This window comes from Agrilus planipennis, unplaced genomic scaffold (assembly GCF_000699045.2).
Source record: "Agrilus planipennis isolate EAB-ADULT unplaced genomic scaffold, Apla_2.0 scaffold16, whole genome shotgun sequence".
In the NCBI taxonomy this organism is placed as follows: domain Eukaryota; kingdom Metazoa; phylum Arthropoda; class Insecta; order Coleoptera; family Buprestidae; genus Agrilus; species Agrilus planipennis.
In genome coordinates this window covers 443920-466482 of record NW_020438946.1, presented here as the reverse complement: position 1 = coordinate 466482, position 22563 = coordinate 443920, and the positions used below count along the sequence as shown (strand labels likewise).

Here is a 22563-nt window from a genome sequence, read left to right as displayed (position 1 = left end):
AGTTAATTAGTTATGCGCTATTTAAATTATAATTAAAAAGGATATAAATTATAACAGGTACAGCTTGTGCTACTTTGCCTACTTCTTCATCTGTTTGCATTATCTTCTTTATACGACCCTACAAACTCAGTAGTCTAAAAGGTTATTTTTAAAATAATATTTCAACTTACCGCTGGAAATCTAGCGTTGTATTTTTTCTTTTTTGAGGGCATTATTAACAAATTTTACCTTTGCAATATTATTTTGACATCTATAACCATTCATAGGTTATGTTTTGGAACAGCCAAAAGTAAATGGAAGTAAACATCATACCATCCTTGTAATTTTCATCAGTTGATTTATTTTATTGCATTTCTACCAATTATAACTGTAAATTTATTAAATATTATATAATTTTTTAAAATTGTCAATAACTGTTGCGGTAAATTTATTTCAGCAATAAAATTAATTCAGAATAATGGTAAGGTACAGTGCAGTTATAATAAGGATTATCTATGGTTTCCATCAGTTTTCATTGGTAGTCCTGTGAATCTGGCACCCGATATAAATAATCTTCTTATTTAAGCTTTATCAATAAATTATGCGTCGTTTGCGGGTTATTAATATATAAGTATCATAATTTTGTATCCATTAATTCTGCTAAAAAATAGTAAAATTAAATAGAATCAGTGGATTGGAATGCCAGTACACACGACTTTCATTGATTATATATTTCTTTAATTTATGGCATTGATCTATGGTTTACATCAATCGAGAAGTTAAAAATGTCGGAAGTTCTTGTACTCTTGTTAGCTAAATTATCAAAATCTGAGTTCAAATCGTATATGAATAGGTTGTAAATTAAGAAAATAGCGTGCTTTTAAATAATATCTTCGTTGCCTTATAATTAGTTGCATTAATATAGGCTGAAGTTTTGTGAGTTAGTGGAGTGCAGTGTGCCTATGTTACACAGTGATAATGTACTTTTGACATCTTAAGAAATAATTATAAATTTTGTGAGATAATTTTATCATTCTCAAACAGATACGATGTCATACCCACCTCGACCTCCCCTTGGCATACCAATGCCCGGTATGCCTTACATGCCAATGCCAGCTCCTCCTCCTATGATGCCTGCTGTAATGTCTGTACCACATGTACGTAGGTCAATTATGGTACATTTGAAATTTTGTATAATTAGACATTACAGATGGTTCCCGCGCAAGTCACAACAACTACACAAATAAGGGCTTTTCCAAAGCTTAATCCAAATAGAGAGCAAATGAAACAAATTCAAGGACCTCCAGTTACAGTATTTGTAGGTAAGTGGTAGTCATTTCTTTAGATGATTTAGTGGGTAAACTTGTTACTTTCAGGAAATATTACTGAAAGGGCACCAGATAATATGATTAGGCAGATTTTGGCAACATGTGGACATGTCATCAGTTGGAAAAGAGTGAAGACATTTGGTTTTTGTGAACTAGCTGGACCAGATGCAGGACTTCGAGCAGTTCGAATATTGCATGACATGATGGTGGGTGACAAGCGGCTTGTTGCCAAGGTAGATGCTAAAACTAAAACTGTACTAGATGAATACAGAGGTAATCTTCCATTTTAATGTTTTTTATAGTTTATAACCTTTACGACATATTATTATTAGAAGATATATAGGAAGAAGTTGACTAGGAAAAAGTTTGTGCTTTACATGTATTTAAAGTGTATTTAAACTGATCTTGTTGATTTCCCTTTTCAATTATCATTTCTATTATTATTCCTAATAGCAGAAAAACATAAAAAGGAGAAAGGGTCATCATCTCCACTGCAGGATGAACCTCAGGAGGAAGAATTGGACGAAGAAACCCAAGCATTAGATGCTGTAGCACTTGAAAGAATCAGGCAAATTTTAGCAGAACACCAGGAAGAAATGAATAATTTTGAAGTAAAAAAAGAAGGTATTTAAATATAATTTTAGCAGTTATTTATTTATTGTATTATTTAATTTTGGTTTGGTAATAATAAATATAAATCTTCATTTTCAGAAGAAGCTATTGAAAAACGAATCAAAACACTTGTTGAAGCTGAAGTTGAAGAAGAAAAAAGAGATTTAATAACTAGGGAAATAGGAAAATTTCGAGAAATCATGAAGGTGAGTAAACAGTTATTTTCAATGACCCAGGAGAAATAACAACCCAATTAAAAAAAAGCTCCAAAAATGTAATCATTATATCAGCAGAATATGTAGATAAATTAGTCAGCAGATGATTTACTGTATTAATTTTTAATTTCTTAAAATTAAATTTAATTAAATTTCATTATTTGGTACATCAGAATTAATGCAAAAAACATCTATCAAACATTTTTCATTGTTTCAAGCATCACTAGTTAAATTGGGCCTTTTATTTGGCTCATAAGCACGTCATTTTGTCAAGCATTTTTATGTAATAATTTTAATTGGAATCAATTGCATCGGAAGACCTTAACTGTATGTACAGTAAATTATTTGTGCATTTATGTTTTCCAACCAAAATATATTATCATATTACGACTTGTCTGTAATTCTAAAGATAGGGAACAGAATATTATTTTAATAGCATAGGGTGTAATAGCTTTGAGGTTGGTAATATGGTAATTAAAACCAAACAGGCAATGGAAGCGGCGCAGTCCATCCTAGGTAACCGCCAGTGGCGCCGCCGGTGAGTAATGTGAAAAAACTATCAACATTTGTCGAATGCTTAGGCTACATTTGTACTTGTCAAAAAATGTGGTACTACTATCGACTAATGAATGGTTAGTAAAATGTTATCGTATTGTACACATAAATCATAGTTGCAATGAATTAGAAGTTATGGTAGTAAGGCTTTCACGGCTGACGTGGATCGGTTTTAAATTGAGCCGTTTTGCTACTATAAAATTTTTCTTTTTCAAATGTTTCTCCGATATTTACTTACATCATAGTCATGCTCAGTCACGTCTGAATCTTTTTGGCTGTTGTCAGCGAAGGACGACGAAATATTTGGAGAACAATGATTTCATAAATCAATTAAAATTATATAAATATAACAGTAATTTAATCCGAGATTAAAGTTACTGCATTTGTTTTTCTTTTAAGACTATTACGTGAGCATCAATCAGCAAATATTGTTACAGTTAACTATATAAATAACTAATTTTTCCATCAAATAATGTTGGAGTGTTGCCTTACTAATTACTACATAGAATAGAATTGAAAAAGTACAAATGTGGTTTATAATTTTTCATAACTTAATTTGTGGTGTAGCATTTTCATTCCACCCAAAACTTTTAATTTTAAAACACTTGTTACTACAAAATACTATTGTCTGTAAGATGGAGTGAATGCCAATCTTTTTATGTAAAAAAAGAAACCATTTTATTCTCAAAATGGTTACAAATATTCCATCGCTATTGTTTTTTGTCTATTTGTGGTGAAAATTATTTAAATGTATTAAATAAAATGGTTTCTTTTCAAAACGTCTAATTTGTTTCCTTTTTCTTTTATTTTATTGTTGCGTGAATTTTTTATATCTTGTGCTCTCTTTGTACTTAATTTGCTAAGAAGCATTAGGTAATTTGATATCTGCAGATCGTATTTGTAAGTTACGGTCTGTGGTTGTATGATTTTCCCAACCGTTTAATTGTTCATCGACCAGATTCAGGATTACATACGTCAGCTAACAGTAGGGAATGCCTCCTTCTATAATAAGAGTAAGTTTGCCTTGAATGAAAATTTGTTAATTGTCTTACGTCTGAAAACATTATTTTATCTTTCATTTTAGTGTCAATACTCTTATTAAAGTTATAATATTTATATAAACATGTTAAATAGTGTTTTCAAACTTAAAACAAATTTTATTATTATATACATAGTTCAATTTCTGTGATGCTTGTACTACTTTTAATGTCGTATAGATAACATTTTCAAAAGATAAAAAGAAAAGAAAAGTGTTAATTGTATTGCAGTTTATTATGTCGTCAGTTTTTCACAGTTGATAAGTGACGCAGTGTAGTGGTTCCCCCATTTTATAGTGGTATGATTTTTTCTTTTCATATTTGTCTATTACTACTGTGATGAAACATTGTCGACAATTGTCGCGCTAAGGCCGTTTCTGTTTTTTCTTCTAGAAACAAGAAGAAGAGAAAGAAGTAAGCAGGCGCAAAGAGAAAGAACGCGAAAGGAAAGACCACCGATCAACCTCCCATTCGCCAAGTCCAAGGAAGAGAGAGAGGGAAAGGGAAAGGGAAAGGGATAGGGAGAGGGAAAGGGAAAAAGAAAAAGAAGAACGAAAAAAGAGACGAACGCGTTCAAGGTGAGATAATATTTTTTAATTGGTTTTTCTTTAATTTAATTTTACTTTTATCGTATTATTTTCCAGGTCTCGAGATGAAAGGAGCAGAGAGAGAGATAGGGAACGTGACAGAGAACGGGAACGAGAGCGTGAGAGGGATAGGGAAAGGGAACGAGAGAGGGAGCGTGAACGAGAACGTGAGCGGGAGCGAGAGAGGGAGATACGGGAGAGAGAACGAGAACGGGATAGGGAGAGGGATAGGGAAAGAGACGAGAAGGAAAAAAGTAAAAGCGCGAGAGAGCTGTTAAAGGAAAAAGAAATGGAAGAAGAGGCAAAAGAAAAGAAAAAGGCTGAGAGAAGAGCAAGGGAAAAAGAGGCAGCTTATCAAGAACGATTGAGGTTTGTTCAAAAAACTTTTAATTGACAAAAATATAGTTTCGTTAACATTACAGAGTCTGGGAAACTCGGGAACGACGAAAAGCAAAAGATTACGAAAAAGAACGTGAGAAGGAAAGGATTAAGGAAGAAGAGAGAGAAAAGGATGCCAAAAGACTCAAAGAATTCTTGGAAGATTATGACGATGAACGTGACGATATTAAATATTACAAGTACTTTCACAAATTAATGAATGAATGTTATTGTATAATGCAATCGATCCTAATTATTTTTAGGGGCAAAGAGTTACAAAAACGATTAGCAGAAAGAGTAAAAGAGGCCGAAGGAGACAGTAGAGATAGAGCCAAGGAAAAAGAAGAAATAGAAGAATTAAAAAACAAAATATTTTCAGGGGAACATGAAGATCCTAGTGCTGAATTTGAAAGGGTATCTAATGTACTATTTGTTTTATATTTCAATGTTGGGTTTGTTTTTTAATCAGATTAAAAAAGAACGAGAGGAACAGTATAAACCTAAATTATTAATTGATGTAAATTTGGATTCGTGGAAACAAAGGGAAAGAGAAAAGGAAAGAGAATTGGAAAGGCAACGGGCTAGAGAACGGGAACGAGACAGAGAAGCCGAAAGGGAAATGCATAGGCAGAAATTAAGAGAAGAAAGGGAAAGGTAAATAAACTAAATAAAGGATATTCTTAAGTCTTTTCCAGCAAATTGGTATTTATTACTATTATTTAGACAATTTCGTACTTATTAGATATATTGTTGAACAAGCAGCCCAAGAATTAGCAGCCGTCCAAGCTGAACCTATCGATAGTGACAGCGAAGTGGAAGACCATCGTAGTCCCGCACCTCCTCTCGAAAATGAAAATAGTTCTGACAGCCACCCAGAATCAGCTAAAGTAAAAATCTATCGATTTATTTTTAAATTGTTAAAATTTTCCTCTAACGGTTTAATAGAAATGCTTTTTTTTTGTTCTACATAGTGGACTCAAGTTCAAATAGGAGATGAAGACTCTCGGCATTCTATAACGTCAAATCACGAAGAAATAGCTCCTCCCCCAACAGGTACAGGTATCAAATTAACTTTATCAAAACCTAGTGGTTTACATAGTCCTCAACAGAGAAACGATGGAAAGAGGAAAAAATTGGACTTGCGAGAAGTCTTTAATCCCGATGACGATGATACGCCTGCGCAAGTCAAAAGACGAAAATTAGTTCCTCTAGGTATGTGACCTTTCATCCATTTATTTTCATAAATTAATAAAGAAGCTAACCACTGTCTAGAATACGCGTAAAAGTCAAAGAATTTTGCAGTTCCGTTACCTTCCTTTTATAATAAATACCGAAAAAACGTATCAGTAGATTATTATTACCGATATTGAAAAGGAACGAGTGATTTTAGAGTATTCGTATTTGACATGTTTATCATTATTAATGTGAAATACGTACAATTTGAACACTTTGTTTTATGTAAATCTTAATTTCATTAGGACTACCAATAACTGTGTCGTTTAACTCTATAAGTACTCAAACGTTGCCTTATTTGATACGTTTTCTTCTGTAGCTTAACGAACCCTAATATAAATTCAGATGAATATTTATTTCCTTAGACTACAACGAAGATAAGAAGACTAAAAAAGAAAATGGTGAGAAGAAGTCCGAGGAATCGATAAAGTCACAAGAAGAAAAACGAAAGCATATAAAGTCTCTAATCGAAAAGATACCGACAGAAAAAAATTCTCTCTTTGCTTATCATCTCGATTGGTCGGTTATTGATAATGCGTTAATGGAGAAAAAAATTAGGCCGTGGATAAATAAGAAAATAATAGAATACATAGGTGAACCTGAACCAACACTAGTAGACTTTATCTGTTCGAAAGTGATGGCCGGTTCTAAGCCGGAAGTGATATTAGAGGACGTTCAAATGGTTTGCTTATTGAAATATACTTATTTATATTTTTACTTTTTTCGTTTTGCAGGTCTTAGATGAAGAGGCCGAGGTGTTTGTAGTGAAAATGTGGAGACTGCTGATCTACGAAGTGGAAGCCAAAAAACTAGGGTTAGTAAAATAGCATCATACATAATAAGTAAAGTCCGTATTTCATTGCAATATAACTTATTCATTATTAATTACTATTGCAAGTATTTTCCGTATAATTATTTCATAATAGTCAATTCTTTTTATATCGTTAATAATTAGAGTTGGCAGTACAGCCTGAATAAAAGCCATGCGTCTATTTTTGTTGTAATTTTTTTACAGTTAATAGAAAAAAAAAAGCGATAACATATTTTCGTATTCACCATTTTCAAAAAAAATCACAAAAGCATGAATTAATGCAATAATTTCTTTTTATTACTGTCTTGAAAAAAATTGTGTAGGTAGTCTTGTTAAAGTTATCAGTAATAGTAATAGGAATTACGTTTTCTACATTTTAATGCTATACAAATAACACTATGTATAATGAAAACGTATTATTTTATTTACAATTGATTTGCTTACAATTTTAAACTTTTTTAAGTTTGTCGATAGAACAAAAAACTCTGAATTTTCAATTTGTTTAGTCACTGATTGGCATTACCAAATTTTTTTATTACAATTGATTTTTATAGTTAATACTTATCAATAAAATCACTAAAATTACCATATTTTAATAGTACACTACGCACGGTAAAAATGGCCCAGATCGCATGTGAGCGTATACAATTTTACGTGCAGCTGCGGTCAGAAAGTGATACCTAAGTCCCGCGTACTACTTTCACCCCTCTTAGTGGAACTCAAGTACAACTTCCTGGCCACAGAGTACGTAAAAATTCTTTTCCCATTTATGTTTCTGCAATAACTATAAGTGCACTTTAAAGTTCTTTAGTTTAAAAATAACAGTACATAAATTATATTGGAATTAAAAGTCTGCGCGTTCCTGTCAAATAACGTTAAATATCACACAGGTTGTTTAAAAAATGATATCACCGATTGGACTTTTGGTTTTTTTTTATTACTTTTATTAATGTCTCTTTTTGATTCTTTAACATCTACTGTCATAGGGTTAATTTCAGAATGAATTTTCTTCGCTAAATGATAATCTAAATGACTTTCCATTTCTAAAGATTCAATTGCTTTATTACATTGAGGGCATGTTTCAATATTTCCTGATTTACTAGTTGTTGCCTCTATTTCTTTTTTAAAATACTTTGAAATTGAAGCGTTCTTCGTTATCTCGGGACTTCTTCTTTTTACTGACTTCGCAGAAAATATTTTATTATTTTGGCTATTATAAACTGTTTTGTTACTATTTTTAGCACTAGATATCCTTGCATTTTGATTATCAAATATTTCCTGTTCAGCAAGACTTAAAGCAACGTGGTAGTCTGAGTGTAAAGTAAATTCTGACATTTTAATTTGTTCTCCACACTTGTCGCAAGTTTTTGAAAGTTCTTCCTGGTTGCAGGCATACGAATCTTCTTCATCTGAAGGTTCAGTCTTGGTATCACTATCAAATTCGTCACTTTCTAATAATTTTTTGTCTTCATTCAAATAACGTGATGTGTCAAAAGATCTTTTTCCATGAACAGTGTTAAAATATTTATCAAAAAAAGATGCTTTGTCAGGATCCTTAACGTTATTTTGAGTATCATTTAGAATTTCTACCAATTCGTTATTTATCGAGTCGTCTGATTTGTTGGCGCTTTTATTTTTTTCTTGAGGTTCTTCAAAATTATTTGAATGTTTATCATCAGTTTTAGTTACGTCTTCGTTTATCACATTTTGGTAACTTGATAACCACAATTGAATATTTGTGTTTTTCTCGGTTACTTTATCTTCTTGTTTTTTAATATTTACATTACTTAGGTGTTCTATTTTATCAAAACTGTTTCTCTTTTCTTTTTGAAAATGTTCTTGAGCTTTGAAAAATGACTTTATACTAACTGTATTTTTTATTTTTTCAAATTTTCCGCCAGAAAGTCCTAAAAATTGGATATGAAAACTGCCGTCAGATTTCATACAATTTTTTCTTATAATTTCATAAGCATCATTAGCAACCTTATCAATTTCATAAACAGTTAGTACATGAACTCTTGAACCATGAACTGATTTCGTGTTTTCTTTACATTGAAAACTAACTGTTAGGCCTTTTGCTTTCCTTGCATTTTCTTCACAATCGCTTTCCAAACGCTCAATAAGTTCTTCAGCCAATTCATGGAGCCATTTTCTTACATCCTGTTCGGTAAAAAGGGCACTTTTTCCTCTGAACTGTTTACAACATCCTATAGACTTAGGAATAAGTCTTGCAGTTACTGGCTCAAAATTTATACCTCGTGCAATATTGTACAACCATGATCTGTGGACAATTTAAACAAACTGATAAATTGTTCCTTTTTATCATATCTAACAAAAATGTTAATTTACCCTGCTTTTTCATCATAGCGTTCTGTTAATTCTTTTTTACTGAATTTACAAAGTTCTCCAACAGTTTTAATTCCTAAGTCATCTGTTACTGCATCACCAAATTTTCCACCTAAACTTCTAATTTTACATATTGGTAATTTATTAAAAAAATTTGATACAGAATTTTGTGGCAAAATTGTCTGTTGATTTGGTTTATGTAAACCACATGCTAATTTGGCTAATATTTTATTGTGTGCTATGCCAGCAGAACACCGATATCCTAAAATAACAAAAGGAATTAATGCTTTATTTTATGTAATCATCAATATTAATTGTACCTGTTTCTGTGTAAACTGCATTTCGTATTTCTTCAGCAATCATTCCACCAACTGCTAATTTTAAATTATCATCTGTTAAGTTATATCGAATATTGTGTAAAAAGTCCTCAACAGTTGATTCAACAACATGGGTATTTTTTAACACTTCTGTAGTAATTTCACAATTCAACAACACATTGTTTATATTGTCTGTAATATCCAAGTATGCTTCATCAACAGATGCCCTTTCCAATGTATTCGTGAATTTTAAAAGAACATTAGCTACTTGTTTGCCTGCAATACGGTATCTATAAACCAAAATATTAAATATATTGCAATGTTATATTTAGATAATAACAGTTACTTTGTTAGATCAGCTTTTCCTCTTAAAACAGGCACTCTAACCAAGTGAACATCAGGACACTTTTCTTTGGCTTCATCTCCTCTCATATGTCTAGTAACACCTCGACTTTTTGCTTCATAATTGACGGCTATTATGCTAAAAGAAAGGTATATCAAAAGACATGTTTAATGAAGAATGTTGAAATATTTACTTACCCTCCACCTTTCCATTCATTATACTGCACCACAGCTACTGGCTTACCAATTAATTGAGGTTGTAATTTTTCTTCAACCTGACAATAAAAACAATCCATATCAATTAATATAATAACTCTATCTGTATGATTCATTTTGTTTAGTTATATTATTTAAAATTTGTAAGTCAACTATTAAAAACAAAATCATTCACCCACTGATCTTCTCTATTCTCAGTCCATAGATAAGTCAATCTATGGACATAGATAATAGAATGAATAGTAATAATAAAATTAATAAAGTACATCGCCAGTACAAACGGACGTATATGGCAGTGTATATGTCCTACCATGCCTTATATCCGTTAAAGCTTAAGCTTTAATCTTAGGATACGAGACTGAAGCAGATATGATAAATTTCTTTTTATTGCCTGCGAATTACCTTTTAGTTTAGACGCTAGTAGTAACCATAGATAGTAGTAATTAGTAACATTCATTGGTAACATTAAACATTTAAATAACACCCGCTTCATCATTTCAACTCGAGCCGCCACTGCTATATTTAAAATTTGTTTAGTCACTGATTGGCATTACCAAATTTTTTTATTACAATTGATTTTTATAGTTAATACTTATCAATAAAATCACTAAAATTACCATATTTTAATAGNCAAAAAAATGCAGTTGCTATTTCCATCGATTAATAGATATATGTACATAAATATTGCGTTATAAATGAAATTAGAAATAATAAAGGTTTTATTTTGAGCTGAGTAATTCAGTTTTCCAAAATTAATTAGTGTTTTAGATACATTGATTTGTTAGTTTGCTTGCTAGGGCTAAAAATAGACTCAAAATTTTGCTGGCTCTATTTATAAGTAGAAAGGCTTTTAGTCCAATTCCGATTTAGTTGTGCCGTGTGTGGATATTCCTAGATATATGTACATAAATATTGCGTTATAAATGAAATTAGAAATAATAAAGGTTTTATTTTGAGCTGAGTAATTCAGTTTTCCAAAATTAATTANGTGCAAAATTTAACATATACATTTATCTAAAATTTTGAAAGGTTTCTCCCTAAATGGAGAGTTACTTATGGATGCATTGGGGGGCGAAACGACATTCGCTGACGTCCACGGAGACAACTTTGTTCCCGCTTGTACCCTTAACGTTGGTCAAAAAGCTAAACTTAATTTCGGACAAGATGTTTCCACCCTCAAATTCTTTACAACGTGCGGCCTTCAAGAGGGCTATGAACCTTTCTGTGTGTAAGTATTTATTATTAACAAATGTTTATTTATATGTTCTTTACAGCCGGTCTCATTAAATAAATGCAAGTACTTAATTAGTACATACTGCAAATTTTTGCCAAAACAGATACATTTTCTTTATTAAATAAAATAACTACCTATTTGTCTTAAATTTGTAGTTTATTTATACTATTTTATCATAATGTTGTTAAAAAGAAGTGATAAACGTTATAGTACTACTCTATTTTCGTTCAATTGATCAGTTCTAGAAGTATTTTTGATTGCACCTTAAAAATATAATTTGTTATTTGATCATAACCTATAATCTATAATTCGTGATTTAAATCGAAAAATGTAATTTTGTAAATTATAAAGTGGTGAATATTATTTAGTGGATGTCACCACTAATTATAATGTTGCAGGGGTAATATTAAATTTAAAAAATATGTTTGTTCTAAATTATTATAATACAAGTCTTACTTTTGTAGGACTGCTTTGGCTTAGACTACTACGATGGCCGAAGCAGAGGGAGGATCAGAACAAGATGATGTTTCATTTTTACGAACGGTAAATTATTCGTTTTGATACATATGCAGAATAATAATTAGATTACTTTCTGTTTCTATTTATGTTATATAGGAAGACATGGTATGTCTTTCGTGTACTGCTACAGGAGAAAGGGTTTGCTTAGCTGCTGAAGGATTTGGTAATAGACATTGCTTTCTGGAAAATATTGCTGATAAGGTATTTGTTGAGTATTTCTATGTCTTCGGAATATTTATAAATTCATATATTTTAGAATATACCTCCAGACTTATCCCAATGTGTTTTTGTAATCGAGCAAGCTCTGTCAGTAAGAGCCCTACAGGAGTTAGTTACAGCTGCAGGAAGTGAAACGGTAAGACTTTATATTAATAAGAAAAATGAAAGAAGTTTTGTTTTAATTAATATGAAAAAATGTTTTGTTAAATTATTTCTGTTTAAACTTGGTAAAAACTATATAAAATTCCATCATTTTTATTTAAAGTATTTCATCGTTTATTAGTGTGCATATTGAAAGTTTTTTTTGAAACTGTGCCAATTAAATTACTTTAAGTATTCACTGGGTAATATGAAAATTTAAAATAAGTATTTAATTGTCTTTGCAAAGGTTTACATGTATTAATTTAAGAGAACAATTTAAAAGTTTTAGAAAGTACACAGTGTACAGTTGCATACAACTTTGAAGCAACCAAAATTATTTTTCTTTTTGTTGCAATCATGTTGCTTTAATAACATCTGTTATTTTAGTCATCCTAATGTAATTTAAAAAGAGTAGAGTATTTCCGTAAATTGTAAGCTATTTTAAAACTAAATAGTTTTATGCAATTCCTTTTTAAGAGATAATAGATATAAGAGTAAAAAGAATTTGGAATACGTTATTGTATCCCTTCAATGTATATGGAAAGTAGAAGAAAATAGGAAATACTCTACGTACATTTTTTTCGCATACTTAATTCTGTAGCCCCATTTTTCATTTGCATGCTTTTTGTATTTCAGGGTCAAGAAAATTTAGTAAGTATCACTAAAGAGAAAGTACATGGTAAAAATTAAATTCAAAATTTTCTATACTAATGCCATAATTTTAGCCAAAGTTTCATGGTTATCAAACAAAATTTTCATCACACTCTGTATGTAATTTATTAACCGAATATTCGTAGACTAGCGATAATAAGAAGAACATTTTTAATTCCTTCTGTTGATTAGATAATTATGAAACTGGGTCTTTAGTACAAGCTTTATATGCATTAACTGCAAATATTACTTTAATAATGGAATGAACTCTAAAAGTTGCATCTTTCGTAAAGTTAAAAAAACAAGTAAAATGAATATTTTATCACTAACATTAATTTGATTGTATTGCAATGCTTCTTGTAAATTTTTTCGTATGCGAATACATTTAAACAACGTTGGCTTGTAGAAATTATTAGCTTTGAGTGTTATTGTTTAAACATTATTTTAGTTATTTCAATCAAAATGAAAGTATTCAAAATGTTGCCATATTCGTTTAATAACGTTATTTTTGTTTATAAAGGGCAAGGGAACAGGCTCAGGTCATAGAACGTTGCTTTATGGTAACGCAATTCTCTTGCGGCATCAAAATAGTGACATGGTAAGTAAATAATGTTCGAACAAATATATATAAAATATATAGTATATATAATTCAAAATTAAAAATTTTCGTAAGTAAATTGTTGTTTTTAGTACTTGGCTTGTTTGTCCACGAGTTCAAGTAACGATAAGTTGGCCTTTGACGTTGGTTTACAAGAGCATAGTCAAGGGGAGGCATGCTGGTGGACTGTACACCCTGCTAGCAAACAAAGGTGCAATACTGGCTTCTAAAAATGTAAATTTCTACTTTCTATATTGTCTTTTTAGGTCTGAAGGAGAAAAGGTCAGAGTGGGTGACGATTTAATTTTGGTATCTGTAGCAACAGAGAGATATTTGGTAAGTTAATGAAATTAATGCTTTTTATGTGTAACTTTACTTTAACATTCATTCTGTTTTGCAATATATTTTTTATAAATTGTAGCACACCACTAAAGAAAACGAAGTATCTATCGTAAATGCTAGTTTCCACGTGACCCATTGGTCAGTCCAGCCCTACGGTACCGGTATGTCTCGTATGAAGTATGTAGGATACGTTTTCGGTGGAGATGTGCTGCGTTTTTTCCATGGTGGCGATGAATGTCTTACAATACCATCCACCTGGTCTACAGAGGCAGCTCATAAGTAAATACTTTAAAACGTTTGTTGCACTTTTTTTATTGCTTTATTATTTAGTATTGTCATCTACGAAGGAGGCAGCGTTATGTCTCAAGCCCGATCATTGTGGCGCTTAGAACTGGCGAGGACAAAGTGGGCGGGTGGTTTTATTAATTGGCTTCACCCAATGCGTATCCGTCACTTGACCACAGGCCGCTATTTAAGTGTTAATGAACAAAACGAATTGTGCCTGGTAACTAGGGAAGAGGCTACGACTGCTTCATCTGCTTTCTGTTTGCGACAAGAAAAAGATGATCAGAAGATTGTGCTGGAAGAAAAGGATTTGGAAGTAATCGGTGCTCCGATTATCAAATATGGAGATTCCACAGTGATTGTACAACATTCAGAGACCGGATTGTGGTTATCATATAAAGTAATAATAATCATTCTACTCTGTCGTACCGAAGGTTTTATTTAAATACTTATTTATTATGTTATCAGTCCTACGAAACGAAGAAAAAGGGCGTAGGTAAAGTAGAAGAAAAACAAGCAGTGTTGCATGAGGAAGGAAAAATGGATGACGGATTGGACTTCAGTAGAAGTCAAGAAGAAGAGTCAAGGACAGCTCGTGTTATTCGTAAATGTAGTTCTCTGTTCACCCAATTTATTAAGTAATTAGCTGCATTCTTCCTCTGTATTTTGAACTAATTAAATTGAAATCATTTCAGTGGCTTGGAGACGTTGCAGATGAATAGACGACATTCCTTGTTTTTCGCCAGTGTTCACTTGAACGAAATGGTAATGTGTTTGGAAGATCTTATTAATTATTTCGCCCAGCCAGAAGATGATATGGGTATGTAGCAGTAGTTAATAGTTTTTTTGAATAAATTACGTCGTTTATTTCAGAACACGAAGAGAAACAAAACAAACTCCGTGCTCTACGTAACCGTCAGGACTTGTTTCAAGAAGAGGGAATTTTGAATTTAATTCTAGAAGCAATTGATAAAATAAATGTGATAACTTCCCAAGGATTCTTGGCGACCTTGGCCGGTGATCAGAGTTGGGAAATGATTTCTGGTTACTTGTATCAATTGTTAGGTATGCTATCCTCTGTTATGCAAAACGGTGTTTTAAAGCAATTTAACAGGTAGATGTTCATTTTTCAATATAAATTTCTATTCCTTTGTAACAGCTGCTATAATAAAGGGAAACCACACCAATTGTGCCCAATTTGCCAATTCTAACAGATTGAATTGGTTATTTTCACGTTTGGGGTCTCAAGCTTCCAGCGAAGGCACCGGCATGTTAGATGTACTTCATTGTGTTCTCATTGATTCACCAGAAGCTCTAAATATGTTAAGTGTAAGTTGCAATTCGCGTACTTAAATACAAAATGTAATTTTAAATTTGCTTAATAAATTATTTTTTGTAGGATGAACATATTAAAGTGATTATATCACTATTGGAAAAGCACGGAAGAGACCCAAAAGTGTTGGATGTGCTATGTTCGCTATGCGTTGGTAATGGAGTAGCTGTACGTAGTTCACAGAACAATATCTGCGATTTTCTTTTGCCGGGTAAAAATTTGCTATTGCAAACGCAATTAGTCGATCTTGTGGCGAGGTAAATGATAAAAGTTTATTTTAAATACACAACTTGATAGTCAATATTATAAACACTGTTTCCCTTTTTTTGTTTTCTAATTATTAAAATTAAAAATTCATTAAAATTAAATCAAAAGGTTGTAAAATGAATCAATGTTACGTCGTACGAAGCTTTCGTATTTTTTTCCAGCATTCGTCCGAATATATTTGTGGGCAGAGTAGAAGGGAGTGCCATTTACCAAAAATGGTACTTCGAGGTGACTGTTGACCATTGGGAACAAACTACTCATATGATGCCCCATTTACGAATTGGTTGGGCCAATACAAAAGGTTATATACCGTATCCAGGTGGAGGTGAGAAATGGGGTGGCAATGGCGTTGGCGATGATCTATATTCGTTCGGATTTGATGGAGCTTTCCTTTGGACTGGCGGTCGAAATACTAAAGTTGTTGATAATATAATAGAACCTTTCATTAGAAAAGGTAAATTATAATGTAACGAATATGTGTTACTTATTAACTATTACTTAAAATTTTTTAAATTATTGTAAAATAATACAAATTCGTAGTGTTCCTTGACTGCCAAAAAAAAATTTAAGTTTAAGTTTTGTTATTACATGTTTTTATATGAATGATATTAATTTGCCACAATTAATTATGTTAAGGTGATGTGGTTGGGTGTGCACTGGATCTGACTGTACCGTCGATATCATTCTCATTTAATGGGGCTCCTGTCAGTGGTAGTTTCAGAAATTTTAATTTGGATGGAATGTTTTTTCCAGTCATCAGTTGTTCTTCTAAATTAAGGTAATTATAAATTAATTACAACAATAATGGGTAGATATATTTCTTTTCTTTTTTTTTATTTTAGTTGTCGGTTTTTGTTGGGAGGCGATAATGGTCGCTTAAAGTATATTCCACCAGAAGAATTTTCTCCCCTTGTGGAAAGTCTGTTACCACAACAAGTTCTTAGTCTCGATCCATGTTTTTATTTTGGGAATCTAAACAAATGTGTACTGGCAGGCCCGTGGCTTGTAGAGGACGATGTTGCCTTTGTACCAGGCCCTGTCGATACAAGTATGGTAAGAAAATTACCAATTTTCTTTTGTATAGCTAACTAAAAGCAGTTTGCGTTGTAAAAGAATAATAGTTTTCATTTTACACGTTAAAAGGTATTTACTACTTTTTATTGATTAATTGATTTTCCTTATATTACAGTATCGATTTATTTCAATATTGGATATGTAAATCAAAGTAAATGTTTTATTTTACTTTTTTAGGTGACATTGCCTAATTATATAGAATCAATAAGGGATAAACTAGCCGAGAATATTCACGAAATGTGGGCCATGAATAAAATCGAGGCTGGCTGGCAATGGGGCGATTATCGTGATGACTTGAGACACATTCACCCTTGTCTTGTGCCTTTTGAGAAACTACCAGCAGCTGAAAAAAGATACGATTCACAATTGGCTGTACAAACGTTAAAGTAAAGCTTTAGTTCCAATATTTAACATCTACAAATTACTATGATTTCATAAAAAAATGTTCTCATTTTATACTTGAACTTAACTGTCTTATTTTATTCCTGTTTTATCGTTTAATACTAATCGAGGACCATTTTCTATTTTAAGGACTATAATTGCTCTGGGTTATCACGTTACTATGGATAAGCCCCCGTCACGTATCAAGACTGTACGTCTTCCCAATGAACCTTTTATGCAGGCGAATGGTTATAAACCTGCTCCTTTGGATTTGAGTGCTATTATTTTGACCCCGAAAATGGAAGAACTTGTTGACCAGTTAGCCGAAAATACACATAATCTATGGGCAAAAGAACGAATATTACAAGGGTGGACTTACGGCTTGAACGAGGTGAATTGAAATTTTTTAATATATATTAGTATACTGATAATTACCGAAAGAAATGAAGAAATTGTGCTGTAAAAGAATTGTTTAAAATTTTATTACGTTAGGATCCCGATATGAAACGTAGTCCTCATTTGGTACCTTATGCTAAAGTAGATGAAGCAATTAAGAAAGCTAACAGGGACACTGCATCAGAAACTGTGAGAACCCTACTTGTTTATGGATATAATTTGGATCCGCCTACTGGCGAGCAACATGAAGGTAAGTCTTAGTTATTTCCCTTTTCTGTGTTTTTTTAATACATGTTTTTTGTATATTTGTATTAGATTAATTTCGAAATTTGAAATATTTTCGCTAGCATTACGCTTAGTGATTAGTATGTAATCCTTTTTTATTTAAATACTTATTTATTATGTTATCAGTCCNAGAGATATTAGAAAGAATAGGAGAAGCAAGGACTCTATGGATGTCAATAAGAAATAGGCGAGATAGATTAGTAGGACACCTTCTCAGGCATAAAGGTCTAGTCTGAGACATATTAGAGGCAGAAATATGAGTTAGGAGGAGTACAGGTGGACCTGAATTAGATTACTGTTCACAAATAGTTAAGGATGTGGATTGTTCTAGTTTTAGGGAAATGCGAAGATTAGCTCAGGATAGGAAAGAGTGAAGATACTTGTCCAAACGTGCTTAGGACTAACTACCTTATGATGATGACAACATCATTTAAATTTTGTGTGAAATGAATTCTTGTTATTTAAAGGTTACTTGCACTTTGAAAGTCATATCCTTTTCATTGTTGTTTTATTATTATTATATTGTTTTTTAAAGCTATGCTAGCGGAAGCTGCAAGATTGCGTCAGTCAGATTTTCGAACCTACCGCGCTGAGAAGAATTACGCAGTTAGCTCAGGAAAATGGTACTTCGAATTTGAGATTTTAACAGCTGGTCCCATGAGAGTAGGATGGGCCAAAGCGGACTGCGCTCCTGGTAATATGTTAGGATCTGATGAAAACACTTGGGCATTTGATGGATACAGTGTAAGTAAAAAATAATCTATAATAAATAATTAGTATCAATTAATAATGAAGAAGCAAATGATGGTAGTTTTCGTTACGAATTTAACTTTTTGATACATAATTCGTTATTGTACTTTTATATATTACCCTTTTGTCCTCTCCGCTTTAGTTTTAAGACCCATTTTCAATAAAAATGGCCATATTTCCAAAATTGTTTTGCTTGCAACACATACGACCAAGCAAGTTCTGTAATTATGTCTAATTTAAAATCAACAATATTAGTAGAAAAGAGAGACTAGTATTAAAGTCCAGTCTAAGTTACGGCAAACATGTCAGAGCCTCTGTTAGTCGACTGATAGTTGTCGCTTCAAAAAAATTTAAAGCTCATTCTGACAAGTAAGAGCAAGCTGAAAAGCTCCACAACTACTTCTATTCGTCTCTGCCACTACTTCATGTAATATTGGCTTCTCAACAGCGTCATCTCTTGCTTTCCAATGTTTTTAGCTCACTCTATGTAGACTGGACTAATCTCTCTTATCTGATATTAATAGTTGCCATGACGTTTAGGCAAGGCAAGATACACATGAGTATTATCATACACCGTTACATCAGTTTTGGGTTGTGATCATACATAATAGATGCACAGTAAGATGGTCTTGATCATACATACTTAATGGATCTTGTTTGATCCAATAAGTCAAGAAAACATCAATGTAAATATATTTTAAAATGAACAGAGATAACTATCGTTTACATTTTTATTTAAATGAAACTCTTCTACATCAAACTGGGGTTGGATTACTGAACTGAGAACAGTATTTGCCGTTATTGTTTGTGTTGATTGGATCCAAAATAGTGGTTGACGATAATACCCATGTCTTTAATGCTCTAGCAGTCTTTCGGCAGGCAGACAAGGTGCCACCATAAGAGTTTTTTTTATATCTTTAAGTAAAGTACCCTTAAAAATCGCCAGGAAGTTATATTCCTGCGTATTATAATCAAATTAGTTTTTGTTTTTTTGAAAAACAAAATCATTTATAATTCTAGATGCGTAAAGTTCACGGTGGAGTTAGTGAATTATTTGGAATTAAATATCAAGTAGGAGATATTATAGGCATTTTTCTAGACGAAATCGATCACACCATTAGTAAGTTCAGGGTGGTCTAATGTCGGTTCTTTGTGTCTTATATCATGTACCTACTAATAAGTGTGTAAACCTTTATTCGATTAAAATATCGAATTTTAATTAGTGTTAACTAATGCGACATTGTATTGTAGTTATTATATGTGTAGGTTACATTCGGGTTAAGAATAACATCAACTTTGTTCATAAAAAAAAACATATGTGGATTTTAAAACTAATAAATTTCACTGTAGGAGGAAAAAGTTTATGGTAATACTGCTGAATCTTTTGGAAAACAGTGGCAAGTCGGCGATGTAGTTGGTGTATTTCTCGATCTAATCGACCACACCATTAGTAAGATTCAAAAATAAATATACGATTTGCTACTCCTTTTATTATTATATCGCTTTCAATATTTCACGTTGGCGATGCAATGGTAAATGTTTCATTTTGAGCTGTCTTAGATCATTTTTTCCCTATTCATTAAACCATTTACATGTGTAACTATGTAATTGTTCGATAATTGTCACTGCATATTTATTTTAATTAACGGTGGGCATATATAATGTATGTAATTTGGTAAATGGTAGGAAAAAAGCATTACAGCTCACAATGAAGCGTACTGTATACCTATTACAAAGTTTTTCTGCAGTTGCTTTAAAGTTGTTTAATTTTTAATTTTTGTCTATTCCGTTAACACAACTGTCCGCTTTTATTATTAATCTTGTCAAATTTAATTCTGAACGTGGTATTAACCAGGACTCACGCAATGTTTGAGCTTGCTCTTCGATTTCATTATTACATTCTGTGGAATCGAATTATGCAAATTTGAAACTGGTAGTTTTTATTGCACGTTTATCGAAATTTTACTTTTGTATTTTTATATAATTAATACCCACTTCACTACAACGTTTCCTGTGAAAGAAGAAAATTGATCTTAACTTTCGACATAAACGGAAGTAATAGAATTTTAATGTTACATATAGTCCCCTTTGTACAGCCTGTTCCTGTGTACTTCTTGTGTTTTACTAGGTTCTAAAACGTGTGTACTAATGATAGAATGTACTTTTATGAGTCTACATTTTATAACTAATGTGTTTGCTATAACGTTAAAGTTTTTTATTTTTGTAGTTGTTTAGAGTTGCTTTTTAAAATATTTACTGTTGTTCATACGAACTAGTCTTTTTATATCGTACTTTGATAAATTCCCTCCATAAACTTGCATGGTTTTCCCGAATTAGTGCAAAATTTAACATATACATTTATCTAAAATTTTGAAAGGTTTCTCCCTAAATGGAGAGTTACTTATGGATGCATTGGGGGGCGAAACGACATTCGCTGACGTCCACGGAGACAACTTTGTTCCCGCTTGTACCCTTAACGTTGGTCAAAAAGCTAAACTTAATTTCGGACAAGATGTTTCCACCCTCAAATTCTTTACAACGTGCGGCCTTCAAGAGGGCTATGAACCTTTCTGTGTGTAAGTATTTATTATTCAAAATTTATTTATAATTTTTATCGAATCGTTTNAAGTCAAGTAAGGAAGGCCTCGGTTATATTAATTGATAATTATGATCGAGTTGTGGACTGGTAAGTTTTATATGAATATTCTCACTAACACCTATCATGATCATCATCCTATTTGCCTATTAGATGCAGGTGTGATTCAGATATTAAGAAAACCTATTTATAATTTTTATCGAATCGTTTTTCATATTTTTAGCAATATGAAACGGCCGGTCACTTATTGGTACACGAAAGATCAGCCAATTTTCGAAAACACGGACGACATACCCGATACAAAAATTGACGTGACTCGAATTCTGGCCGGTTCAGACAGTCCGCCGTGCTTGAAGATTAGCCACAATACGTTCGAAACGATGGAAAAGGCCAACTGGGAATTTTTAAGACTTAGTTTGCCAGTTATTTGCCATTCGGAATTTATAACGTAACTATAATTTTTTTACATTATCTTTTTGAAGTTTTATGTTTTTTTCATAAATATAATAGAGAAGAAGAGAAAAGTAGGAGATGGCAAGAAATAAAAATTCGACAGCATAGATTGAGAGCTGAAGCTAATCAAACAACACCAGCACATATAGAGCAAATAATGAAAAGTGGATTTTCCATTAGCGACTTAAAAGGTTAGATGTTAGAATTAGGGTTGTCTTTTTCGTATTTAATGAAACAATATTTACAAATATTTGATTTCTAAAAAGTAAAAAGTATCAAACCGTAATTTTTCGTAAAGACAATTTATATATATTACTACTATTATAGGTTTACATCGTAATTATTCTGAAGATGCTGTGGAAGCAGACGAAGTAATGAATAAGCCGACAAATAAATCGACGAAGAGTATGCCACCCAGGCCACCTAGGAAAGGTTCCCTATCAAGAAATGTTTACGAAGTAGAACAAGGTATGATACGAATTCGCAATCCCAATTTTAAGCAGATCGATTGAATAGTACTTTACTTTTAGACGATAAATGTAAAAGAAAGTTTAAGCCGTATATAATACTACTTTATTTATCTTTAAGTTAATAGTGAAATATACAATACTAATATTTAAAACCCTACCTAAGAATTATAAATGAATGTCGATAACAAGAATAACGTGTCGTGTACGGTCAAGGATGTTCTATATTCTATACTAACAGTGTATCCTTGGAGCATGGTAAATCATACTATGAGGTTGAGACGTTGCCAGTTCTTTGCTTAAACAAAATGGTCATGTAAATATGGATTTTTATTATAAAAATTATTTCAAAATACGTCGTTAAAGTACATTTGATACCAATTTATGAAAGTAAAAAATTTCCAATCCAAAATTAAAATTGTAAATACTTCAAATATTTAAATTAAACACCGTGTGTTTCTAATGTTATTAAAAATGTAATACCTCATTAAACGTTAGTTAAAGCGCCTTGAAATATTTTCATGGCATTCAAATGAATTTATAGGTCTAGAGGCATCAAGTGGTAAGATTAATCGATCAACCAGTGAACTCGATTTGCATAGATATCATGACACAA

At 31.9% G+C, this 22563-nt stretch overlaps 3 protein-coding genes across 6 annotated transcripts in view; 2 read left to right on the top strand and 1 right to left on the bottom strand.

Moving 5' to 3' along the window:
- LOC108744642 (RNA-binding protein 25) overlaps positions 1-6916 on the top strand; it is a 15234-nt gene extending 8318 nt beyond the window's left edge. The window contains exons 1-15 of one of the 4 annotated variants that reach the window (XM_018480506.2): positions 753-959; positions 1024-1136; positions 1190-1301; positions 1356-1580; positions 1761-1931; positions 2019-2125; positions 4120-4304; positions 4371-4682; positions 4736-4891; positions 4955-5105; positions 5161-5345; positions 5434-5578; positions 5663-5903; positions 6290-6606; positions 6659-6916. In XM_018480506.2, coding sequence (XP_018336008.1) covers positions 1029-1136; positions 1190-1301; positions 1356-1580; positions 1761-1931; positions 2019-2125; positions 4120-4304; positions 4371-4682; positions 4736-4891; positions 4955-5105; positions 5161-5345; positions 5434-5578; positions 5663-5903; positions 6290-6606; positions 6659-6751 — 2508 coding nt within the window. In that variant the 5' untranslated portion in view covers positions 753-959; positions 1024-1028 and the 3' untranslated portion in view covers positions 6752-6916. Of the gene's footprint in view, positions 1-752; positions 1137-1189; positions 1302-1355; positions 1581-1760; positions 1932-2018; positions 2126-4119; positions 4305-4370; positions 4683-4735; positions 4892-4954; positions 5106-5160; positions 5346-5433; positions 5579-5662; positions 5904-6289; positions 6607-6658 lie in introns of those variants that run through there. The other 3 variants (XM_018480507.2, XM_018480508.2, XM_018480505.2) reach the window with 3 other exon arrangements.
- Positions 6917-7138: 222 nt separating this feature from the next.
- Positions 7139-10142, bottom strand: LOC108744643 (DNA polymerase eta). Its single transcript, XM_018480509.1, has 6 exons — positions 10136-10142; positions 9939-10015; positions 9745-9879; positions 9402-9688; positions 9085-9343; positions 7139-9016 (listed from the first exon to the last, which is right to left on the bottom strand). Exons 3-6 carry the CDS (start codon positions 9828-9830, stop codon positions 7618-7620), a joined length of 2031 nt encoding a protein of 676 aa, XP_018336011.1. The 5' UTR covers positions 9831-9879; positions 9939-10015; positions 10136-10142; the 3' UTR covers positions 7139-7617.
- A 1350-nt stretch (positions 10143-11492) lies between these two features.
- The window catches only part of LOC108744616 (ryanodine receptor), a 41020-nt gene continuing 29949 nt past the window's right edge, over positions 11493-22563 (top strand). Inside the window, exons 1-27 of the mRNA XM_025974731.1 lie at positions 11493-11590; positions 11655-11733; positions 11806-11910; positions 11966-12064; positions 13241-13318; positions 13411-13529; positions 13585-13654; positions 13740-13939; positions 13991-14345; positions 14414-14583; positions 14641-14765; positions 14819-15010; positions 15105-15274; positions 15345-15535; positions 15707-15999; positions 16182-16323; positions 16388-16598; positions 16797-17005; positions 17151-17391; positions 17493-17646; positions 18217-18425; positions 19452-19551; positions 20809-21007; positions 21251-21475; positions 21538-21671; positions 21808-21948; positions 22492-22557. Coding sequence (XP_025830516.1) covers positions 11680-11733; positions 11806-11910; positions 11966-12064; positions 13241-13318; positions 13411-13529; positions 13585-13654; positions 13740-13939; positions 13991-14345; positions 14414-14583; positions 14641-14765; positions 14819-15010; positions 15105-15274; positions 15345-15535; positions 15707-15999; positions 16182-16323; positions 16388-16598; positions 16797-17005; positions 17151-17391; positions 17493-17646; positions 18217-18425; positions 19452-19551; positions 20809-21007; positions 21251-21475; positions 21538-21671; positions 21808-21948; positions 22492-22557 — 4252 coding nt within the window. The 5' untranslated portion in view covers positions 11493-11590; positions 11655-11679. The remainder of the gene's footprint in view (positions 11591-11654; positions 11734-11805; positions 11911-11965; positions 12065-13240; positions 13319-13410; positions 13530-13584; positions 13655-13739; positions 13940-13990; positions 14346-14413; positions 14584-14640; positions 14766-14818; positions 15011-15104; positions 15275-15344; positions 15536-15706; positions 16000-16181; positions 16324-16387; positions 16599-16796; positions 17006-17150; positions 17392-17492; positions 17647-18216; positions 18426-19451; positions 19552-20808; positions 21008-21250; positions 21476-21537; positions 21672-21807; positions 21949-22491; positions 22558-22563) is intronic.

Bases quoted from the DNA above. Each gene is read 5' to 3' on its own strand.
- LOC108744643 (XM_018480509.1), bottom strand. From the start codon at position 9,830: ATGAGAGGAGATGAAGCCAAAGAAAAGTGTCCTGATGTTCACTTGGTT. The intron at 9,344-9,401 runs GTACAATTAATA...TTGTTATTTTAG, and splicing joins TGCAGTTTACACAGAAACAG to GATATCGGTGTTCTGCTGGC. The intron at 9,017-9,084 runs GTAAATTAACAT...AATTGTCCACAG, and splicing joins CGCTATGATGAAAAAGCAGG to ATCATGGTTGTACAATATTG.